The sequence below is a fragment of the Cydia splendana genome, chromosome 13, assembly GCF_910591565.1.
Source record: "Cydia splendana chromosome 13, ilCydSple1.2, whole genome shotgun sequence".
Lineage (NCBI taxonomy): Eukaryota > Metazoa > Arthropoda > Insecta > Lepidoptera > Tortricidae > Cydia > Cydia splendana.
In genome coordinates this window covers 10102685-10122537 of record NC_085972.1, presented here as the reverse complement: position 1 = coordinate 10122537, position 19853 = coordinate 10102685, and the positions used below count along the sequence as shown (strand labels likewise).

At 36.8% G+C, this 19853-nt stretch overlaps 2 protein-coding genes across 10 annotated transcripts in view; one reads left to right on the top strand and one right to left on the bottom strand.

Annotated features, from left to right (window-relative positions):
• The window catches only part of LOC134796016 (fibrosin-1-like protein), a 323185-nt gene that overhangs the window by 56287 nt on the left and 247045 nt on the right, over nucleotides 1–19853 (bottom strand). For 8 of the 9 annotated variants that reach the window (XM_063767917.1, XM_063767919.1, XM_063767920.1 and 5 more), the window contains exon 2: nucleotides 4681–4803. The exons of the other annotated variant lie outside the window; for it this stretch is intronic. In XM_063767917.1, coding sequence (XP_063623987.1) covers nucleotides 4681–4803 — 123 coding nt within the window. The remainder of the gene's footprint in view (nucleotides 1–4680; nucleotides 4804–19853) is intronic. 9 annotated transcript variants of the gene reach the window in all.
• Nucleotides 1–19853, top strand: part of LOC134796019 (serine/arginine repetitive matrix protein 1) — a 214925-nt gene that overhangs the window by 18148 nt on the left and 176924 nt on the right. The window lies entirely within an intron of this gene.

The window sequence follows — 19853 nt, the reverse complement described above, 5'->3', positions numbered from 1 at the left end:
CCACACAAAGCCATCCCATCACACTGTTGTTGCAAAAATACATTACATCGTAAAACGGGAAAAGAAATCCCGACGACGAGCTGTTTATATAGTGACGATGTGATACTTAGCTATCTCGAGTTAACTGGCTTCGCAGATTTATTTACAAGGTACGAAGTATCTTGTTTAATATTGGTTAGAGCAACTTGTTTTATACTCACATTACATTGCGTTAAAATGAGGCTGAAATAGTTTTCGACGACGGCGAGTCATCTATTACCGTCTAATACTAAATATGAGTTTTATTCATTAAGTCAGTGTCAGCACACAGTTGACCTATTAAATTTCTTTGCAAAGATTACTTTTAAGTTTTTATATTGGCTCTCATCTGTAAAGTTGCTCACCCTTCACGATGCACACACATATAGTGCACTATTTAGCTTAATAGTACAATGTGCAACTGTCTTAGCACAGGTAACAAACAGGAGGCAATTAAGGTTCCGTCACACAGGCGCGTTTTCCGGGCGGGGCGTGAGCGGAGCGTGAGCGTTTTATATGTAAAAGCGGCGCGCCCTGCTCACGCCCCGCCTGGAAAACGCGCCTGTGTGACGAAGCCTTTAGTCTGCTTGGCTTACTGCATCGCACAAAGAGGACCAATACAATTAAACACAATTCTTTACAATTGGCAAACCTTTATCGAATAACTTAAAGTTGAATTAATACATGTATCATTATTATTTCCAATAATTCATAAGTTCAGCCTCGTGACGCGCCGTATATATAAATTCGTTTCTGCTTTGTGATTGAAATTTATGTAAAGTAGCACGCTTTAATATGCCCTCCGTTATGCATAAGGTCGGCAAAAGAAAGTAGCGATGAGCAAGAGAGGGTCTTTTCTTTACATCAAAAGGCTAAATATTCGGCTTATAAATTTTGGATCTTAAGGAAAGTACAAGTTAAGAAGTGAAGTCGGCCTGTCATACAAAACATTTGTAAGAGGTCAGGCGAGCCGTGGCGAGACGCCAGACCTCTCCGCGACAACACAAGAAGGTCGTGCAGCTGTTGGGAAAGATCAATAACTTCTGTTTACTACAGCCAATTCAAAATGTCATGTCATGTAATAGATTTGTAAGCATTCAGAGCTTCATAACAGCACGTTGAACATGTTGTTAGTAAATTATACAGCATGTCGTCAGACTGTGCTTACCGTCACTAACTAACGAAATTAATTTAGTTAGCAATTGGTTAGTTCGTGTTTAAAATGAATCTTTACTTGCTCGTCGTCGGAGCCGAGGGCGTAACTTAATGATCGCGTAGAGCGCACCGGGAGGCTATCTATTCGACGGCAAATTGAATCTGCGAAGAGCTATTAGCCGACACCGCCGCGGCGCTCCGAGCGTGCCAAACCATTCCCTGCCTGACTCGCTCACTCCACCGCTGGCTGTTAAGGCGCGATATGCTTCGTAAACTGCAAGCATGCGGCCGGCAAATAAAACTAAACGACATCGCCCCACAACACGTTTATGTCGTCAGCTTTTAGTCCAGCTTATTGTTTTTTCTTTAGCCCTGTAAAGTTAAAGTTTAATGCAACCATGGGCCCGATTCGGATTTTGAAATAGACATCTATTAGATATCTTTTAGACATCACCAAGATACGATAACGATATGTTTAAGATCTGACCTGTCAAATATGACATTTGCGCGATTCTGGAGATACTCTTGAACGATTTCCTCAGGATATGACTTAGAGATCCAATTCACATCTAATAGATATCTTACGCTATCTAACGTAAAATTGGTTGCCCGAATTGCGCTGCAAAAGAGAACTAGTTGATATCTAAACTATAACGTATCTAGAATGGATCTAGTACATGTCGTCTCTTGTGAATATCTTGAAGTTCGAATACGGCAGCATGGCTCAAGTTGTTTTAATCCTAATAGGAGTTACGCACGGTACCTATGCGTAAACTCTTTTATAGGTACAATGCAGTAAAATAAAGAGGTACATAAATAGTACGGTTGTTTGTGTAGAGTTATAAAACGCGTGGAGCATTGTGGCTTTTTATTGAAGTCGAGGAAAATGTATTCTTTCGGCTGCAGAGCAGGATTTTCCACTTTATTGGAGCAACAGCGCGGCAGGAGGCAAATTGGATGGGATTGCGACATATCTGCCGGAGGACTGTCGAAATGCGCGAGGGAGTGGACTAGCAGAGGGTAAACTGTTCCCATTTTCCCCATGCACTGTCAAAGAACAGATTATACAACCTGTTTAGATAATAAAAATATGGACGGTAATACCAAGATATTATAAATATAAAGTAATACGCTTTATAGCTAAATATGTAGATTAGTAGTAGTTGTTGTTTTTACTCAATAGAAAAACATGGTATAAACTGTCGATCATTAGCTGTCTTAATCATCGATTCATTAACACGTTAATTTATGCAACTCTAATTGTTTTAATCGTTTCACTGGCATTGTATGGATACGCCTGGTACATTTAGCACTAAAAAAGTGGTGAATTATTATTTCCAAGCCAAACCAAACGTCTATATAAAGAGCAGACCTCGTCATGAATTAAAAATTACCAACGTCAACGCATGCAGTCGCGCACCATGACGTGTTAACTGAATCCAGACAGACCCATTAATAATTCGCGACCTAATAGTCTGCGGTTCACATTCACACTATTACCTTCAATGCGCCAAATTGATTTAACTCGTACTTTTTAATCCGTTCACGGTAAGTTAACCGTTTTAATATATATTTCAATTAGTCGCATCGTTGAGTAACCGGCGGCATGACCACAAACTTGTTAATCTGTTAGTTGCAAGTTAGTTGTGAACATATTGTTTCCAATTTAGATCAGTTGTTAGAGACGTCGATATATTAAATTGAATACTGGGTTTTCATTTTCACTGATATACCTACTTGATAAATTGATAATATAAAATTAACATTCTGTTGAACGATTATTACTCGTGAGCCTTATTTTATCGGAAACTATTCTGTTAGATAATCGATCAGTTGAACTACTGAGCTGATAAAATAGACTAGATAGATAAAGGCAGAGTATTTCATGGCCCTGCCATTCCACGGCGAGCCGAGCCACGCTCCTGCATTTTAATATCGAGTCACTGCACGCTCCGACTATCGTCCCGCCCATCCAGCTTTCATCCTCTGCGAGAATCAAGTGCATTGTGATTTACTTCCGCATCGCTAAGTACTTTCGCCACAAGGCGCTGCAGAATAGTGAAGCATCTTTCTGACACTAACTAAGTTTATTATTGTTGCAAAAAGAACTTGGAGGACTTCAAGTTTAACGACTTTTTCTTTATTGCGTTTTAATTAAAGACAACTTCAAAATCATTAGTATCATTACTTTTTGTTGTTTGTTTAATTCGGATACATTAGTCATGAGATTATTAAGTAATTGGTAGAACATTTTAATTACTATTACAATCCGCTTTAATTGAAGCGTAAATAAAAACAAAAGACAACTTGATTTCTTATGTCCGTTCCACGTATTTGGCACGGTCAATTGAGCGCCTATGCAAAGTTAATCTGACGTTCAAATAAAGGGTTAGGTTTATTCTCGTCTTAATTCAATATTGCGGTAATGGTTTGGTAAACTGTTGAGGATATGTAAACAGTGTGCCATTTCACGCGTGTTGGTTTAGCAGCGTGCTCCGAGATGAGCCGAGTCGCGTTGACAAGTCGAGTGGCAGTTTGCATACATTTTATGCGTTTGGCGAGAAAGCATAGCCCGGAAGAGGCGCGGCGATGAGTACAGATTTAGACTCGCTGCATTTAGATGTGTGAGATCACCCAGCTCATTTAGGTACGGACGAAAAGCACGCAGCAACAGTTTTGTTTACATTCACCGTTCAGCCTCGCAGTGCAAACGAAAACTTTGTACGACGTGACAACTAGCATTTAACTTAATTAATGAAAAGCAAATTTACACATGCCAGTAAGCCGATCTCGCCTGTCAGTTGCCCTAATATGACGCCATCTATCATTACTACATTACACGCCGTTATAAATATGCATGTTTCTCTCACGGAGACTTGCGACTTCATACATAGTCAATAGCGTGGCTTACGGCGTTACAATATGAGGGATGTCAAATGAGCCTTCAGTTCTGCTTAAATGTTTTTATTACTAAATGTATTATTATTCGTGAGCATAATATAATAAGCGCTGTAATAAAAAATGCGGAGGACGAGCGAACCGTGAAAAGGTGAAACTGGCTGCGCGCGGTTGATGACACCAGAGTTTGCCTTGTAAGGGTTTAACGAAAGTGACTATCGTGGAGATTCCTACCTAATGTGCTTCAATAGACACGCATTCATGAACAACATCAAACACTTCGCCATATTTAAAGGCCGATTACATGTTACGAGTTTTTGCGCGGTTTACATCGAGAAATCGTATGACATTAATTAATATCGTAGGCAATAATCGTCAGGCAATTATCATACAAAATAGGTAACATTCATGCAAGTAGGTAGGTAATAAAAACCGGCTTACGACTATGTCGTACGATACTCGTGAGGAGTGTTTAACGATTCTCGCAAATATTTTGATTACTCTGATTCGGATGCGTTGTTGTATGCGCATTTTATGATAACTTCGAGGTGAGAAACTCGTGCCATGTAAATGGCCCATTATGCACATACATGCTGCGGAGTGACTTACGTGCGAATTTACGTTGTTGGGCGGGTGATTCCGAGTAGCGTCGCCGGGGAGCGCAGCCAGGGGCAAGCGCGGTTTGGTCGACAGAGAGTTGGTACGGGGTGAGGAAGCACATTTTACAGCAGCCTGGAAGCAAAACATAATGTTAGCACATATGATGAAATGAAATGAAAAAAAAAAAACACTGTTGTCGTATGGCAGCGTTGCAGACCCTAAACCAGCGCTAAATAAAGTCGGAACAATAGATGATTATGCACACATCAGCTGCCTAACATCCGTATAATGATAACGTTAACAACACAATCATGGCAAATCTACAGATATGAGAATCACTTCAACTGTATTAGCGCATTTCCACATTTGAAGAATCTATTTACGGAAGACCTACTCTTCTAATGTTCAAGTAGTTTATTATATTTGAGCTCAATACATTCATAATAATAATTACAAAGCATATATCAACTTTAAACAGTCCTTACACCCTCTGCGTGCGTCCTATCATCCCATGACAAGGGCAAGGGCAGTATCTGCTCTGTGTCGAAAGGGCTTCTACGTGTTGGCTTCAGCTCCGCGCACGACTCCCAAATGTCCGAAAAAAAATTGTTCCGTGTACGGAAAAGAATTTACAACGTATGAGACATGAGTAGTTTCTCAAATTATTTGATTGGAGTTTCTTTATGAGTCATAGGCTAGGTACATTGCTAACATTTAAACAATAAACATCATTATTTTGCACAGATATTTTGTTTTAGTTCAGGATTATTTGTTTTCGTTATTTCTTGTTCAAGCGGAAACAGAACTTTTTATTATAATAAGTTAAATCAGAGCCGCATTGTTTAAGAAAATAATCAACACAAAAACTTTACGGACAATTTAATCAAGCCTGAAAGAAAATGAACAATGTAATCAATCACCCAATTTTTATTGTTGTGCAAATAGTAAGTACAACAACAAATCTTTACAAGTAGTAGCGGCATAGAAAAAATGTATGTCTTGAATGCGACTTAACAAAAGTACATGAACAAACAATCTTGGTGGGAGTGAAACAAACAAGAGGGTGCCTACTGACACGCTTTTGCATTAATGAACACAAAAAAATGTCCGGCTTACAGAACCGGGCGCCGTGCGCCGGGCGGGGGCCAACGAGTAGGGATATTACCATAACAATTAAACGATACATCCCTGCCATTGACACGGCACTGAGCTCCACGGCAGATGTTACCGCTCGCGATGTTACGTGAGCTATAAAAGCAGTAACTGATTCTAAATGTCAGAGGAATTTTCGCAGTAAACAGCACATCATTTTTAACACCGCCGTCTGGAGCATTTGCAAATTGTTTGGAACATTAAGAGTCCATCGCTTTATCCCAAGCGAGATTTAAATCCATAAGCTTTTCAGAAGGTTTATTGAGATTTTCAGTACAAAAAGGGTGTCTTTTGAGCGAGCCGAAAGGACGAAGGACCCACATCAAAAAATGTGACAACTGGGAACAAAGTGAACGCGTAAACCTTAACCCTCTGTTTAAATGATGCGATGGTAATGTCACGAATTCGAATTAGGTAGGGATTGGACCGTCTCGTGTAAAAGTGGCTCGTGTCGCGAGCGGCGCGACGCGTGCCGCCGACCGCGACCTAATGTGAATAAATAATAACAATCAACAACGTTTCACACAAAACTCGGGATATCACACGCATTTCATCATTTATTTATAGACAACACGTACTACGCTCATAATTCCGACGGCCCGCGTGATTTATTGAGTATCAGATATAATCGTGAGATAACATTACTGAGGTAGTCGGTACAATTGTTTCTATACATCAATTCAATAAATTGCTTCAGATATATATCGAATAAAAGACGAGCCTCGCCTTTTGCCAGGTTTAACAAACAGCGAGAAGGAAGCGAATAACAACATTACCGAAGTTACACCCAATAATCATTTTGCCTACACAATAAAAATTATGAAAAGAAAACACAGGAGTTAATTTAACAGGGAATAAATCTCTTCAGGATTGCGATGAAAGCAAAATTCTCTCGAGGAATTTATGTGACTTCCTCAAAAGATTTTTATACAATTCATTTCAGTCTCATAAAAAAGTTATCACGGATTCGCAGAAATCGGGTGAGCTATTTTTCTGCCGGCGGCGACGTTGCCCGTGGGAAGAGCAGCTTAATTCCAGATGCCTCGAACCATAACATTACTCGTATTTCGGATGTATTATGTGTAAGTTATTATCTTGTACCTACAAAAAAGTGTATTTTGAGCTTGGTATTATTTAAGTGTTGTAATCACTGTATAATTAACTTATTACGTTTTGTAGTTAAAATGTCACAGGTGTTTACAAGATGGTATCATAATGAACGGCGGTGACCATAGCCGGCGGGCCGCATTGTAATCACCTGCCTACGCGCAGGGAATATTTCAATCGCTACCGAACGCAGGGGTGTTGAAAGCTCAAACGGACCAGTATAAGAGCGCTCTTTGATTACTTGTAATTGTTATGGACCTCTATGTCACATTTATAATAGTTTTCCTGAGGGTTCGATTTGCTTGCGTTCTACAAGCAATGGGTGTACATCACGTTACACCTACTGACCGGTCATTTGCGGTAATTGCTTTCCCGCCAACATATTAATCACTAATACGACAGCAGCGATACCACCAATTCAAAGAAGATTAATTCATAATGGCTCGTTGGAGACGTTTATAATGTAAAGCTTTACTGACACACATTTATTATATTAGTAATGTTTGTATTTATGCGACAGCTAATAACCCTGTACGATGAATTAACCTATTTTAATGAAGAATTAATATGTGAACATTATCTTATTTTGCATTTTTAGTGTAATGTCAAATGTGGAACAGCAAACGGTGGTGTGAATTCCTAAAACTAATTCAGTCGGCAGCGTAAAGATGTTTAACATAAACCAACAAGTAGTTGAGTACATACGTATTATTTTCCACGCATAAATTGAATCGAAACGAATGTCGGCATTGCACGGTCATTTAACAAAAACATCCAAGCGAGGTGAGAACGTTAATACGAAAAGCGTCACAGTTACGGTTGTGAGCTGCGACGAATTTTGGTGACAACTCCGGTGCGGTCAGGCGTTCTATAACATCGACCTATTTTTTTCCCCTGTCCCGTTATGACGTGAGAAACAGATGTCACCGGCTGCTTCACAGGTGTCAATAAGAATGCAATTACATTTTTCCAATTAAGTAATAAATTGGAATGTTTTATTAAAGAAGCTATAAAACGTCAGCATTACCATATTTTATAATTTATGGTTGGTGACTTAACTCAATTAATATTTGAGTCGCTTAATTTTCTAATATGTTTAGATTAGAATAACATTTTTTTTATTAAAAAATATCTTCTTTGATTTATTCAAATGTATGAATACAAATTTTTGCCCGTGACTTCGTTTGCGTAGAACTCAGGAATCCCATTTCCGAAGTTATCTCCTTATTACTTCTTACTGATTTACCTCCTTTAAACCTCCTTTAGAGGGACGGATCCCGGTAAATAGTATCCTAACTAGTTAGTGTTTATAAGTATTACATATTTCAATGTTAAAATCATCCAATTCACTTCAGCGTATACATAGTTACTTTCACTTTCACGAATACAAGTGCAAAGTGAACCAGCTCAGAACTTGAGCCAGCGGTAATTCGGTATTTATTATAAACTGTTGCATATAAGTAATGTTAAATTATTGCTATTATATTTAAAATGATCGATTGACTGATACGTCACAAAACATAATTCATACGAATAATACCTATATTATTTTAATTAAATGTAGCGCTAAGCGCGGGCGCAGGCGTGGTGTTCAATTTGCCAAAGCTGTGTGATTAATGGCAGAATGGTGGATCATTAATTAAGACTTCAGACAAGCAAGCGTGGGTTACCGCCGCTTGGATAATGTAAATCGTACTAATCAGCGATTATGTTCAATTTTACTAGTCCCGTGCCAATTTACACTAATCTGGCACAATAATCTCAATTGAACATTTTAGATTAAATGCAAGTGATTAATTGTGATTAATGAAATAATGAAGTTTAACTTACGAGTATTTTAACTTTCTCCGCCGTGATTTAAAATACGTGAAAAAAATAAACCTTATTCCCCTCAATGTAAAAGCATTCCTTGGGTTTCCAGTTACATTTATAAGTTAAAAAATTAAATCTGTTTAGTGGTCTTGACATGATGCGATAACAAACATCTGACGTCTTTGTGTTTTATTTTTTAACGGCTGTCTGTTCATTCTTCGGAATTATTTTAACTTCTATGTTAGGCATATTTAATATACCTAAATATCCTATAACTTCTTTAAAATATCTGAATTATTTTACAACATTAAGCTAATGACACCGATTAAGTTGAAAATGCCTCCGTGATGATGACAAGATTTCCCAAAGGGCGACAGGGTACGAAGTAATAAACCATTATGAGAAGCTAAAGTAAATTTTACTCTTGGGTGAATTTTCTCACCCGATTGATTGAATGATACGTCAGCATTCAATTGGTGATAATTTATACAATTATTACAAATCGTATTACATAAAAAATGCTTTGCCTAACTGCCACTCTTTTTGTTCAGTTGATTTCTTTGTGCAGAAAAAAATATAATAAAAACCACAAGTCAAGCGCTGTCGAGCAACGCGACAAAAAATGTCAGAAAAAACGCGTACAAAAGCAAAACATAAGTAAGTTTGAAGGGACTGAGCACAATAACTAGTCAGGTATATTCACAAAAAAAATTGATGGTTAACGAAACAATAGCCGATATCTTGTTTCGCTATTTATTTACCGTAAGCCAATGCTTTAATGCCAGCCAGTAGCGCCAGCAATACAATATTCACATAACAACACATTAATAGTGTTGTGTTTATTCAAAACAAGTAGTACAATTAAGTAAAATTTCCCACGATAAATCTGTAAACCGTTTTTAATAATTGAGGGAGGGAAAGTAGTAGCGCGTGGAAACAAATATGAGGGCCGTATCGAAATGTTTGTAAACGCCTGTAGCGGGCCCGTCGCGTGTCGATCGTCCCCAACCCTCTCGCCACCCCTCGCGCCGAAGACACCGATATAACTTTACTTTCAGCGCTCCTGGACGTGAACACTTAAATAAATTGTTATTCATCTACGTTTTAATTTCATTTCAAAGTGGAATGGTTTACAAACACTGATTATTTATTGAGAACGTTTAATACTTTCAAGCTGTTTAAACAGTAACAAATGAAAACATAATTCGCATAATAAACTTATTGAAGGATTTAAAATAATTACATATGTAGGTATTTGGTTATTTAAGCTTAATTTAGGCAAAATGTGAGTCATGTCATCGGCTGATATACCTCCGCATACACATATCGCACGTTATTATAATTAGTCTAAACAGCAATGCATAAATCGTCTGCAATAGACGCAAAGGCCTGTGATAATAATTAGATTAAATGGTTAAAACACCACATCGAGTTTCGATTGAAGATGTTATACCTATACAACAGGGTAATTCAAAGTCCACTACATATTTGGTAAAATATCTCTACATATATGTAATATTAGTTGAATGCGAGAAATCTTGAAAGAAAGTCTTGCACACCAATGGCTGCGCGTCAAAAATATTTTTCAGGCAAGAGAGGGCTAGTTACCTTTCCTCTTCTTCATCAGCTGTAGAAGGTGGAAGTCCTTAACAACTCCCTGAAAATTAGGCAAGCCAGTAGAAATACAGTACTATGGACGCCTGTTGCACACTGACAAGACTCGAAATTAAACAAAAAAACACCAAATTTAACTGACTGAGTAAACATTAACATTAATTTGATATAATTAAAATTAGCAGACAGACGCGCCCTAATTCTGTGCGGCTCGTGGTGAAATTTAAATCACGCATTTGAATAATCGTGACTAATAAACGAGTAAGTAGTGGCAATAACTGGGAACCAAGAATTAACTGCTTTACTTGCGACGATCGTAAAATGAGGTCGCTATTTAAAATTCTCGCTCCCGCTTTCGGGGCGAGTTCCGTACAGGAATGCCGAATGAATTAATGGGGGTTTTAACATCGTAATCTTTTATTTGTGGACTATTTATTATACGAAGTTTGATTTATGGTTTGCGTGATTGTTGTTTTGATGCTAATCAGCTGTTTATATATATTAAATTACAACACATAATTGGGTCATTCTACTTTTAAATGCACATTTTGTAGTTGTCTTTAAAATTTCTTAGTTCAAAGTTTTTTACACTTTGCAGAGCTATTTATTCAAACCGTGGCCAATTAATCTAAGTTTTGTTAGATTTGTTTTTGTCCTAGCTATGGAAAAATTTAATTGAAAAATTGTTACCCAGAATAGTAAAATTAGCATTTGGCAATCAGGCATTAAAGTATTCGTGTGATCCTATTATGAACTCACATCGCTCGTTTCATAAATCCACACTCGTATTTTAATGCCTTTCGTTAAGTAGCAGTCGCATAAACTACCTACTATTACACACCACAACAAGGCAAAGAGGCACAATTAAAAGATAATAACAGTACTTTTATGTTACTTTTATTTGTTTCTTTTTTATCGGCTAAATACTTACCTAATTTAGCATTCTTTTTATTTTTTTTAATATGTACCTTTAAGAATTTGAAGGATTATCTATACTTACACAAAAGTCTTTTCGACTTTCGAAAACTGCGTACTCCTTAAATAAAACTGATAGTTCGTAGGTATTTTACATTGACAGTTATTATTGACAGAAGGAAACTGTTCTTAAACTCGTGTGACGTCATTACACGTCACGCGAGTTCAACGTAGCGACGTTCCCAAACAAATCTACTTCTCAAGTATGTTATCTTAACATAATTATGACGCGAGTAACGCCTCTGCAAACATACACAATTGACGAGAGCATCAGAGTTTAGTTTCCAGGTAGCAAAATTATCGGAAGATTATTCGGATTAGGCTCTATTATCTTTATTATGATAACAGTCATAAAATTAATTATTAATGCTATTTTGACTAATAATACTGCGATAAGAGAAATTTGGGAAAAGCGTATTGGCTTGATTTATCATGTTAGCCATACATTATGGCTGTACGTAATATAAATAATTTAGATTGTGTCAAATTGTTCTCACATGATGCGCATTAAAAAAAAATAAGTGTAAAGACTTGAATAAACTTGTTAATTCGTATTGTGTAAAAAAAGCTTTCAAAACGATCTCCAGTTATTTTGTATCTACCTGTCATATATGTATTATTTTTGTTTTAATGGAAACTATTCAATTAATATTACTTTCCCTGCTAAGAAACCGTTATGATATAATTGTACAACACATGTGACAATCATTCAAAATAATGAATAAAAAGGAAAATACGATGATAACAAAGTAACAATTTAATTGCCGTAAAAAGTGTAACGTGTAGCGGCAAGTTATCAAAGAAACTCAAATAGTTAATTTATCAAATCTTTAGATTGAACTATGATTCCAATTCCGTTCCAGTCATCGCAAAATACCTATCGTATTTAATTTGAAATAATACATAGTAAATTTGCATAATGTAAATATTGTAATGTGTATTGGGGGGGGGGGGGGGGGGGGTAAGGGGGGTTAATTTCAGACCACACTGCAAATGTGATTTGTAGTGGTTTCAATAATAAAAATGAATTATAATTGAATACAATAAGATCGGTAAAGGCTCAGTATATACGTGAAATAAACGACAACCACATTTTAACCGTCCATCTGTCACTGGTAGCGGTTGTGGGAGAGTTGATTAATCTACTTTGATATAGGTTACATAATGTTGACAATGTTGATCAAATTTAGCCGAGACTGTCGTAACTCGGTATACTTACTGAAGTTTGAATTAAGTAGCTATTTCATTTCGCAATGGCAAGTAAATTTATTGCCATTAGAATTTAATGTTGTAATAATAACTAAAGTAATGAAGTCAAAACAAAGCGTTGAAGATATTTCAATGGGGTCAAAGTAGCTCGAAATGGTTCGTGTAATATTATTATATTACACACGGTTGCTGCGTCTTCCTTTTTCTTTGAACTTGGCTGGGCACGCTACGTGTGTCTTGAAGACACATTACCAAGAGTAGGTAACATGGGCTCTATAAAAATACAAGTTACATATTTTTAGAAGTCGCTGAACAAATGTTGGTCAGTTTGATGAGTACAGCCTACAGTTTAATTTATTGCTCCTGTTACAAGAGACCCGGTATACGTGATCAGTAGGAGTGTTATGATGTTTCCTTTTCTTAAACACCAGAGGAGAGTAATCTCTGATATATATTAATTATAATCTAGTTACTTATACTTATATCCAGTTATTTCTTATAGAACACGTGTTAACATTTAAACAGAATTAGTTTAGAAAATTTCATTTTTTTTTTAAAGCATGTAATTTATTTATTCATACATGATCGCACAATTAGGGAATTATCAGAAATCTAATTCTAAATTAGTATGGGGCATTGTTCCCAGGACGCTGGCCGCGTTTCCCCTCTGCACAGTGAGGCTGAGTTTTTGTGCAAAAAATGCGCCAGCTCGTAGGTGGCCATCCAAATTTCTAAATCTATAAATAATCCTACAATCCTACAAAAGTTACAAATACACAATGAAGTACTGTTTAATCAAATTTTAATAAAGAAGTCGCGTCTTAAATAATTAATTAAGTTAGAATCACCGCCTACAATACATTTAATTTATCACACTGTTAGTGCGAGATGATAGTTTAATTACAAAGTAAACATACATAGTACACTGGCATCTATCAATGTACCTGTCTCGTTGGCATATTATTGAGTACCTATTATAACATATACAATGTACGTTAAGTATATTTAAATTGATAAATCCTACAGAATGGCATTGATTGACACATTATTCTTATTATATATTGTACATATATTATATGAATAACGTGTCTAAATTATTTCTTACTTTAATCATGAGAGAAAATAATGTTTTAATTATTATTATTACAATACGGAAGTAATGAGGCGTTCTTCGAGAACAATGAAAACAAGCTATAGAGTTGCGACCAGGCGGCATTACGTTACGAAAACTAACTTATAACGGGGAGCACTTCATAACTCATTCTGTAGTACCGTACGTCACAGAGGCTATTACCGTCACCGCCCGTGAGAGATGTCAACGCCTCTAGGCAGTGAATAGTCTACAATATGATTATGATTGCCGTGCTTTTAGAACTAATGTGCGAGTACAAAATACCGATAAGCTTATGTTTTTTATTTACAATTGATTCTTCAGTGGGAGTTAGTTACGCATTAAACGTCAAGCACGATAAGAGGGTGTCGAGTGCACACTCGAAGTGGAGGAGTGCGGACAAGTTCACATTGGCTGTAGTGAGCTCTCGGCGGACTATTAGATCGCGATAGCATGGCCGAGAGGGTGCACAGACTTATCGGCCGCAGGCAGATCGGCGAGATACACCGCGCCTTACCCTTGCCCCACTAGACTACAGTACCACGCTAATCAAAAAGGACGTTTGTCAAGTTTATACTCGAACGGTACATAAGACTTTTATGATTACCGAGGTAGCAATCTCCTGACGAAGCGCCGAACTTCAAAAACCATCGCGATTCTTGCCACTTGGCACATCTTAAAGAGTACCTCAAGTACGTATTTAATACCATTAAAAGGTGGTTATAACGGATTTCGTTTGATCGGTAAGCGTTGAACCCTCTTGAATATAAAATCTAAAAATGTCATAACCAAGTTAGAATGTAGAATGTAGGCCAATGGTTTTAAGACCTTTTGAAGTTTTTATACGATTTGTCTAAGGTCAGACTGATCATCAAAATTTCAGATTAGGTACATTTCTTTTCATGCTAAGTAAAACGGAACATCAAGAAACGGTCTTTAGTATGTTACGACACTTACGTCGAAATATAAACTCGACTCTCGAAAGCGTGGTCATCGCATTCCCTTCTCGTGAGACCAGAACTGTTAAAACTTTAAATAACATAAGTTAACTCGCAGTCTACAAAAGTCGACGGGAGCGCAGAAATTTCAAGCAGCAACACGAGTGGTAATAAAAGCGAAACGAAGCGGTTTAAACTTCACCCAGGTAAGTATTATGTCAAAAAGTGCTAACATTGAGCTCCAGGGAATAACCAGGAGGGGATGGGTCATAGGGGTGTCTAGGGGCGCCGAGACACTCGGTCCCTGCGCCAGCCGTCGCGGCTCGTCTTCTAAAGCGGCGATATTGATTTTATATAAGCACACGCAGCGAGTGCATCAGACACGTGTTCCACGAGTATATTGCTGTGGCTTTTACAGGTATTGCACGTCTTACCGTACAAATTTATGGCCTAGCGTCGTGCGCCGTCATAATTTAATTCGGAATACTTCGAACGCGATGATAAGATGATAATAATTCAACAAATAATCAATTATTCATCTATTGGTGACATTTTGATGGTTGAATTGCAGCAAAACATAGTAGTCATTAGCAAACATTATATATTACATATTTAGATTAAGAAAGTAACTAGTAACATAATTTGTCAATTCTACCTTTCCTTCCTTTTAATTTTATTCGGATACTGTTCAGCATATACCACATAAAATGAAACGACGATGTTAAATATTTTTCGTTTACTCTAAGCAGCTTATCTCCATTCCAAATAATACGTAAACCGCCAAAATAAATTGTAAATCTCCCACAAAAGAACCAAATCCACGTTCTTAACAAGATAAAAACACCGTAAGGAGAAGGAAATGGATCGTGAGCTCGCTTTACCGAAATCCAATGTCTGACAATATTTCACGGCCGCATAACTTCATGCCACGTTCGAAGTTCGAACTTCCTCGACCGCTATCAGGTAGGTTAGACGGGTGTTGCTAAACTTTACAAATTACTTTGGAACATCTCTTTTTTATTTATTTTGCAATGTTGTTCTCACACGCCTAGAGGTCGGGAGGTGTTATTAATCATGCTCTAGACTCTCTAGAGAACCAATAAATCTAATATTAATACTGAAAAAAAAAGTAGGTCACGTGAATGTCTGGACCGAGATGGGCCGGATGATCATTACGAAATTGACCCATAAATAAACTAACGGAGCAATTTTATGGTCAGTAAAATCTGATTGAGTTGTTTAATTGCTCACATCAAATCTTAATATACGTATACCAATATCCCATTGATAACATTACATGTTCAAACTTCTTCAGATTGTTGGCGGCATATCAGAACTATCAGAAGTATGATAACATGAGAATGGATAAGTGCTTTGATTGCTTATCTGACTACTATAGTAAATTGCCTACTTAATAGGCATATCTGAAAATCAGTATATAGTGTAGGTATATATCTTTTCGAGCGATGGCGCTATACCTTTGGCCTATACTCGTGTAGATGGCGACACCTTTTGACATTTTAACAAATTTAACATATCAGTGAAAAAACAAGGGTCAAAGTGAAATGGCGTTCTAAAAGTTTTAATCATGTGTCGAGAGATGGCAGTAAATTTACTGTGGCTGCAAAATTTACTTTGACAATAGGAATCTATTTTAAATTCTCTTTGATGTAGCTATATACCGGGTGTGGCCTTTAACACGAGCAAATAATTAAAACACAATATATTGTAGGTACTCCTCAAAAGATAAAACTTTTGTATAAATAACAACTTTTAAAAACTATGAATCCTTAACACTTCCTATTTTTCATACAAAACAAATATTATCTTCAATATACGCTAACATCGTTGTGATTGACGATAGATTCCCGTTAAGCTTTAAACATAACAAAATTCGCAATACCTCGCGTCTTAGAAGAAACTTTAAAGTGGATTAAAAATCAAAACATTATTTTTAAAAGTCGCTGAACAAATGTTGGTCAGTTTGAGGAGTACATCAGCCTACAGTTTAATTTATTGCTCGTGTTACAGGCCACACCCAGTATATTTATTAGAAATCAATCATATTAACATTATTGAAATAATCTGTGTACGGCGGTAAAAATACGCAAAAAAAATCGTTACTAAAAAGGTTTAAAATACTGACTATCGTGTCTTTGGCCATTTGGCCTGTACCGTAAACATTCCTAATTAATTACTAATAAACACGTGTAAAATTAAAAACATGGAACATAAAAAAATACCTTCTTGCAATGTGTTATGATAATGAATAGGTATAATGATATTTGTAATTCAAACATTTTAAGTGATACAGTGAACCCTCGACAAACAAATCTTGATGTAACAAACGTCATAAAACTCTTTTACGGGCTTTTGACTCAGATGATATCGACATGGAGTGACTTTTACAGATTCTTGTTAGACTTCAAGCAGTTTCGACTAGTTTAAATAAAATTAAAGTTACAAAGGGAAGGGGTGACGGAAGGGGGGTTCAAATCTCTGCAACTAATTTTGGTATTTTCAACGAGTCAAAATGGTAGCCGTCGAGTCATGTAGTTAGTATTTTTATAAATTACTAGGCATAAAAGATTTTAAAATCGGGCATCGTAAATTACCTCGTCTCAATAAAGATCTACTTGAACCTCGTCTTTAAAGACAGGAGATTTTTATTTCGTGTAATCGAGGTTCCACTGTATAACTATTTTTATACTTAAATACCTACATTCCAATTACGATCCGTGCCTATACACGATTTTAACATATTTAACCTAATTAGCACGTGCAAGGAGGAAGGGACATTGAACTAGTAAAAAAGTATAAGTACCTTACGTAAATTGGTATGTTAAATTAAGTCATTCCAAGCCTATTTATTCATAATCTTTGTACGTTGACCCATTGCTGATGGCGGTTCTGGTCCTTTAGTTTAGACGTTAGACCAGCCAAATTAACGTGCAGTGTTATTTAACGTGTGCAAATAATTTTGCACACGTTAAATAATACTGCACTGTTTAATAACAGGAAGCAACATGAAACTAATTAAAAATAGGTACGTATGAATTAGCTTACTCATCATTGAACAGCTAAGAATAGCATTACGCTAGGTATTTAAAGGTAGGCGATTTAGCTTTGAGGGCCATAGTTTAGGTAGGCTGACGCATATTTACCAAGAATGTTTTTATTTATTTGTAAAGTCGTTCGTTTTTGTCGTGTCGTTCGATTTTTTTCTAATTTATCTTTTAAGTTATGAAAGAAAATATGCGCTGTTGGCTTCGGACCCACGCACGCCTCCCAAAGGTCCGGAACCCATGGTCCCGAGATATAAAGATAAAGATAGCCTTTATTGCTAGGTATTATGTGTAGTTACATGGTTTATTTTATTTCCTCTATTTTTTTATTATTTCTAGCTTGTCCACTGACATAGGCCTCCTCTAAAACCTTCCAGCGCTCTATCTTCCGCGCTTCCGGACTCCAAGTTGGTCCAGCAACCTTCTTTATATCATCTTCCCACCTTAGTATCTGTCTGCCTCTCTTTCTTTTAGCATCTCTGGGGTACCAGTGGGTTAGTTTCTGTGACCATTTGTTTGGGCTCAAACAAATGGTCCCGAGATAAAGTGAGATACAAATAATAATAATTTAGGTACCTATTCCTAATCACCAATGAGGCAAGTATAGAACGCTCGGACGGACGCAATTAAAATAGTTTTAGGAAAGTGAAATGTTATATTTACTATTAAAAGTACATACCTGCCTGAATACGTGTTACGATCTATGAGGTAAGACGCATATAAAAATATGTAGACGCATATAAGTTACACGCTAAATAACAAACAGTAGGTCATTTTTACAGCTTAATTAAAATATGTATGCTTCTTTGGGCTTGTGCACAAATCACGCGAGGTTCGATAGGGGGTGGGGGGTCACGAAAAAATCACGATAGATCACGTTGGGGGAGGGGGGGTATAAGGAAACCTCACGTGTATTTTTCTACAGTGAACGAAACTATGAAAAAAACACCTACCACATGAGTAGAATACTTTTCTCGGTTTCGTTAAACATAAATCTTCACTCTGCACTTCAAAATAGCGAGTCTATTTAAAGAAAATAAAAAAATAAACAAGATTTTCTATATACAATACAATTTTTAGGTCGAAAGAAAAAAAATCAAAAAAATACACGTGAGGTTGTGTGGGGGGAGGGGGGGTAGCGAAAAACCTCACCAAATATCACCAGGGGTGAGGGGGGGTCAAAAAGTAGCCGAAACACCTCGCGTGATTTGTGCATAACCCCTTTAGTGTAATGTAATTGAATTATTCATTACATTTGTCTCATATCGCCGGTGGGTAGGTGGAACATTCACATGGAGGACTTGATTCCACTTAAAAGGGCGAATCTATTAATTAGCGGATAGGTTACAAATTACCTGGCTATAAGATTATTCTCTTATACAATAATGAATTCATTTTACGCTTACGCATTACGTAGGTAGTTACCTAAGGGCATTCATTATTAGATTTATTAGTAATACATAGTCTGTACCTACTTAAAAATATTACATAAAACTTATTTGATATTAAACGCAATTTATTTAGTTGAGACTTTATACTTACGCGGGTAAGTAGGTACCTACTACAGTCCGCAAAGTTATTAGCTTCGCTCCTCTTTGCACCTATAGGTACCTACTTACAATTTTTTATGCAGATTTGCAGTGTTTGCACAGCAGATTACTGACACCTAGTATTACTGGGTAAAAGTAGGTTTGACTTCTCAACGATTTTGTACTATATAACAGCAACGCTCTTAACTAACCCTACGTGGACCTTGTGTGCTTGCAATAAATTTACAAATTAACGCTTTTTAACAGGTAGGTATTGTTTCTGGTTGGATCTACTTAGTCCCAAAAAACCCACATTTCGATTATCAGAACTAGTCTTGGTCCCAATTAGTGCGTATAATCGAGGTTCTACTGTAAATTGTCATTGCGACAAGGAACCTACCTACTAACAGTAAAGCGTAATTGATCGCTGGTGGACCGTAACTCGTAGCAATAAGGCTCGCAATTGGGCAAAAAACTGTGTCAACAATGTTACCTAACCTACCACCAAAGTGGCCCAGGGATCAAATTGATTGACTGTTCAGTATACGTGACCTTAAAATAAAGGCAATAAAGTCGTGTCTAACGACCTTAGAAGCATTAAACAAGCAAGCATCCTAAAAGTAACCTTATTACTTACCTACTGAATTATTTAGGATCCTAGTAAGGACTT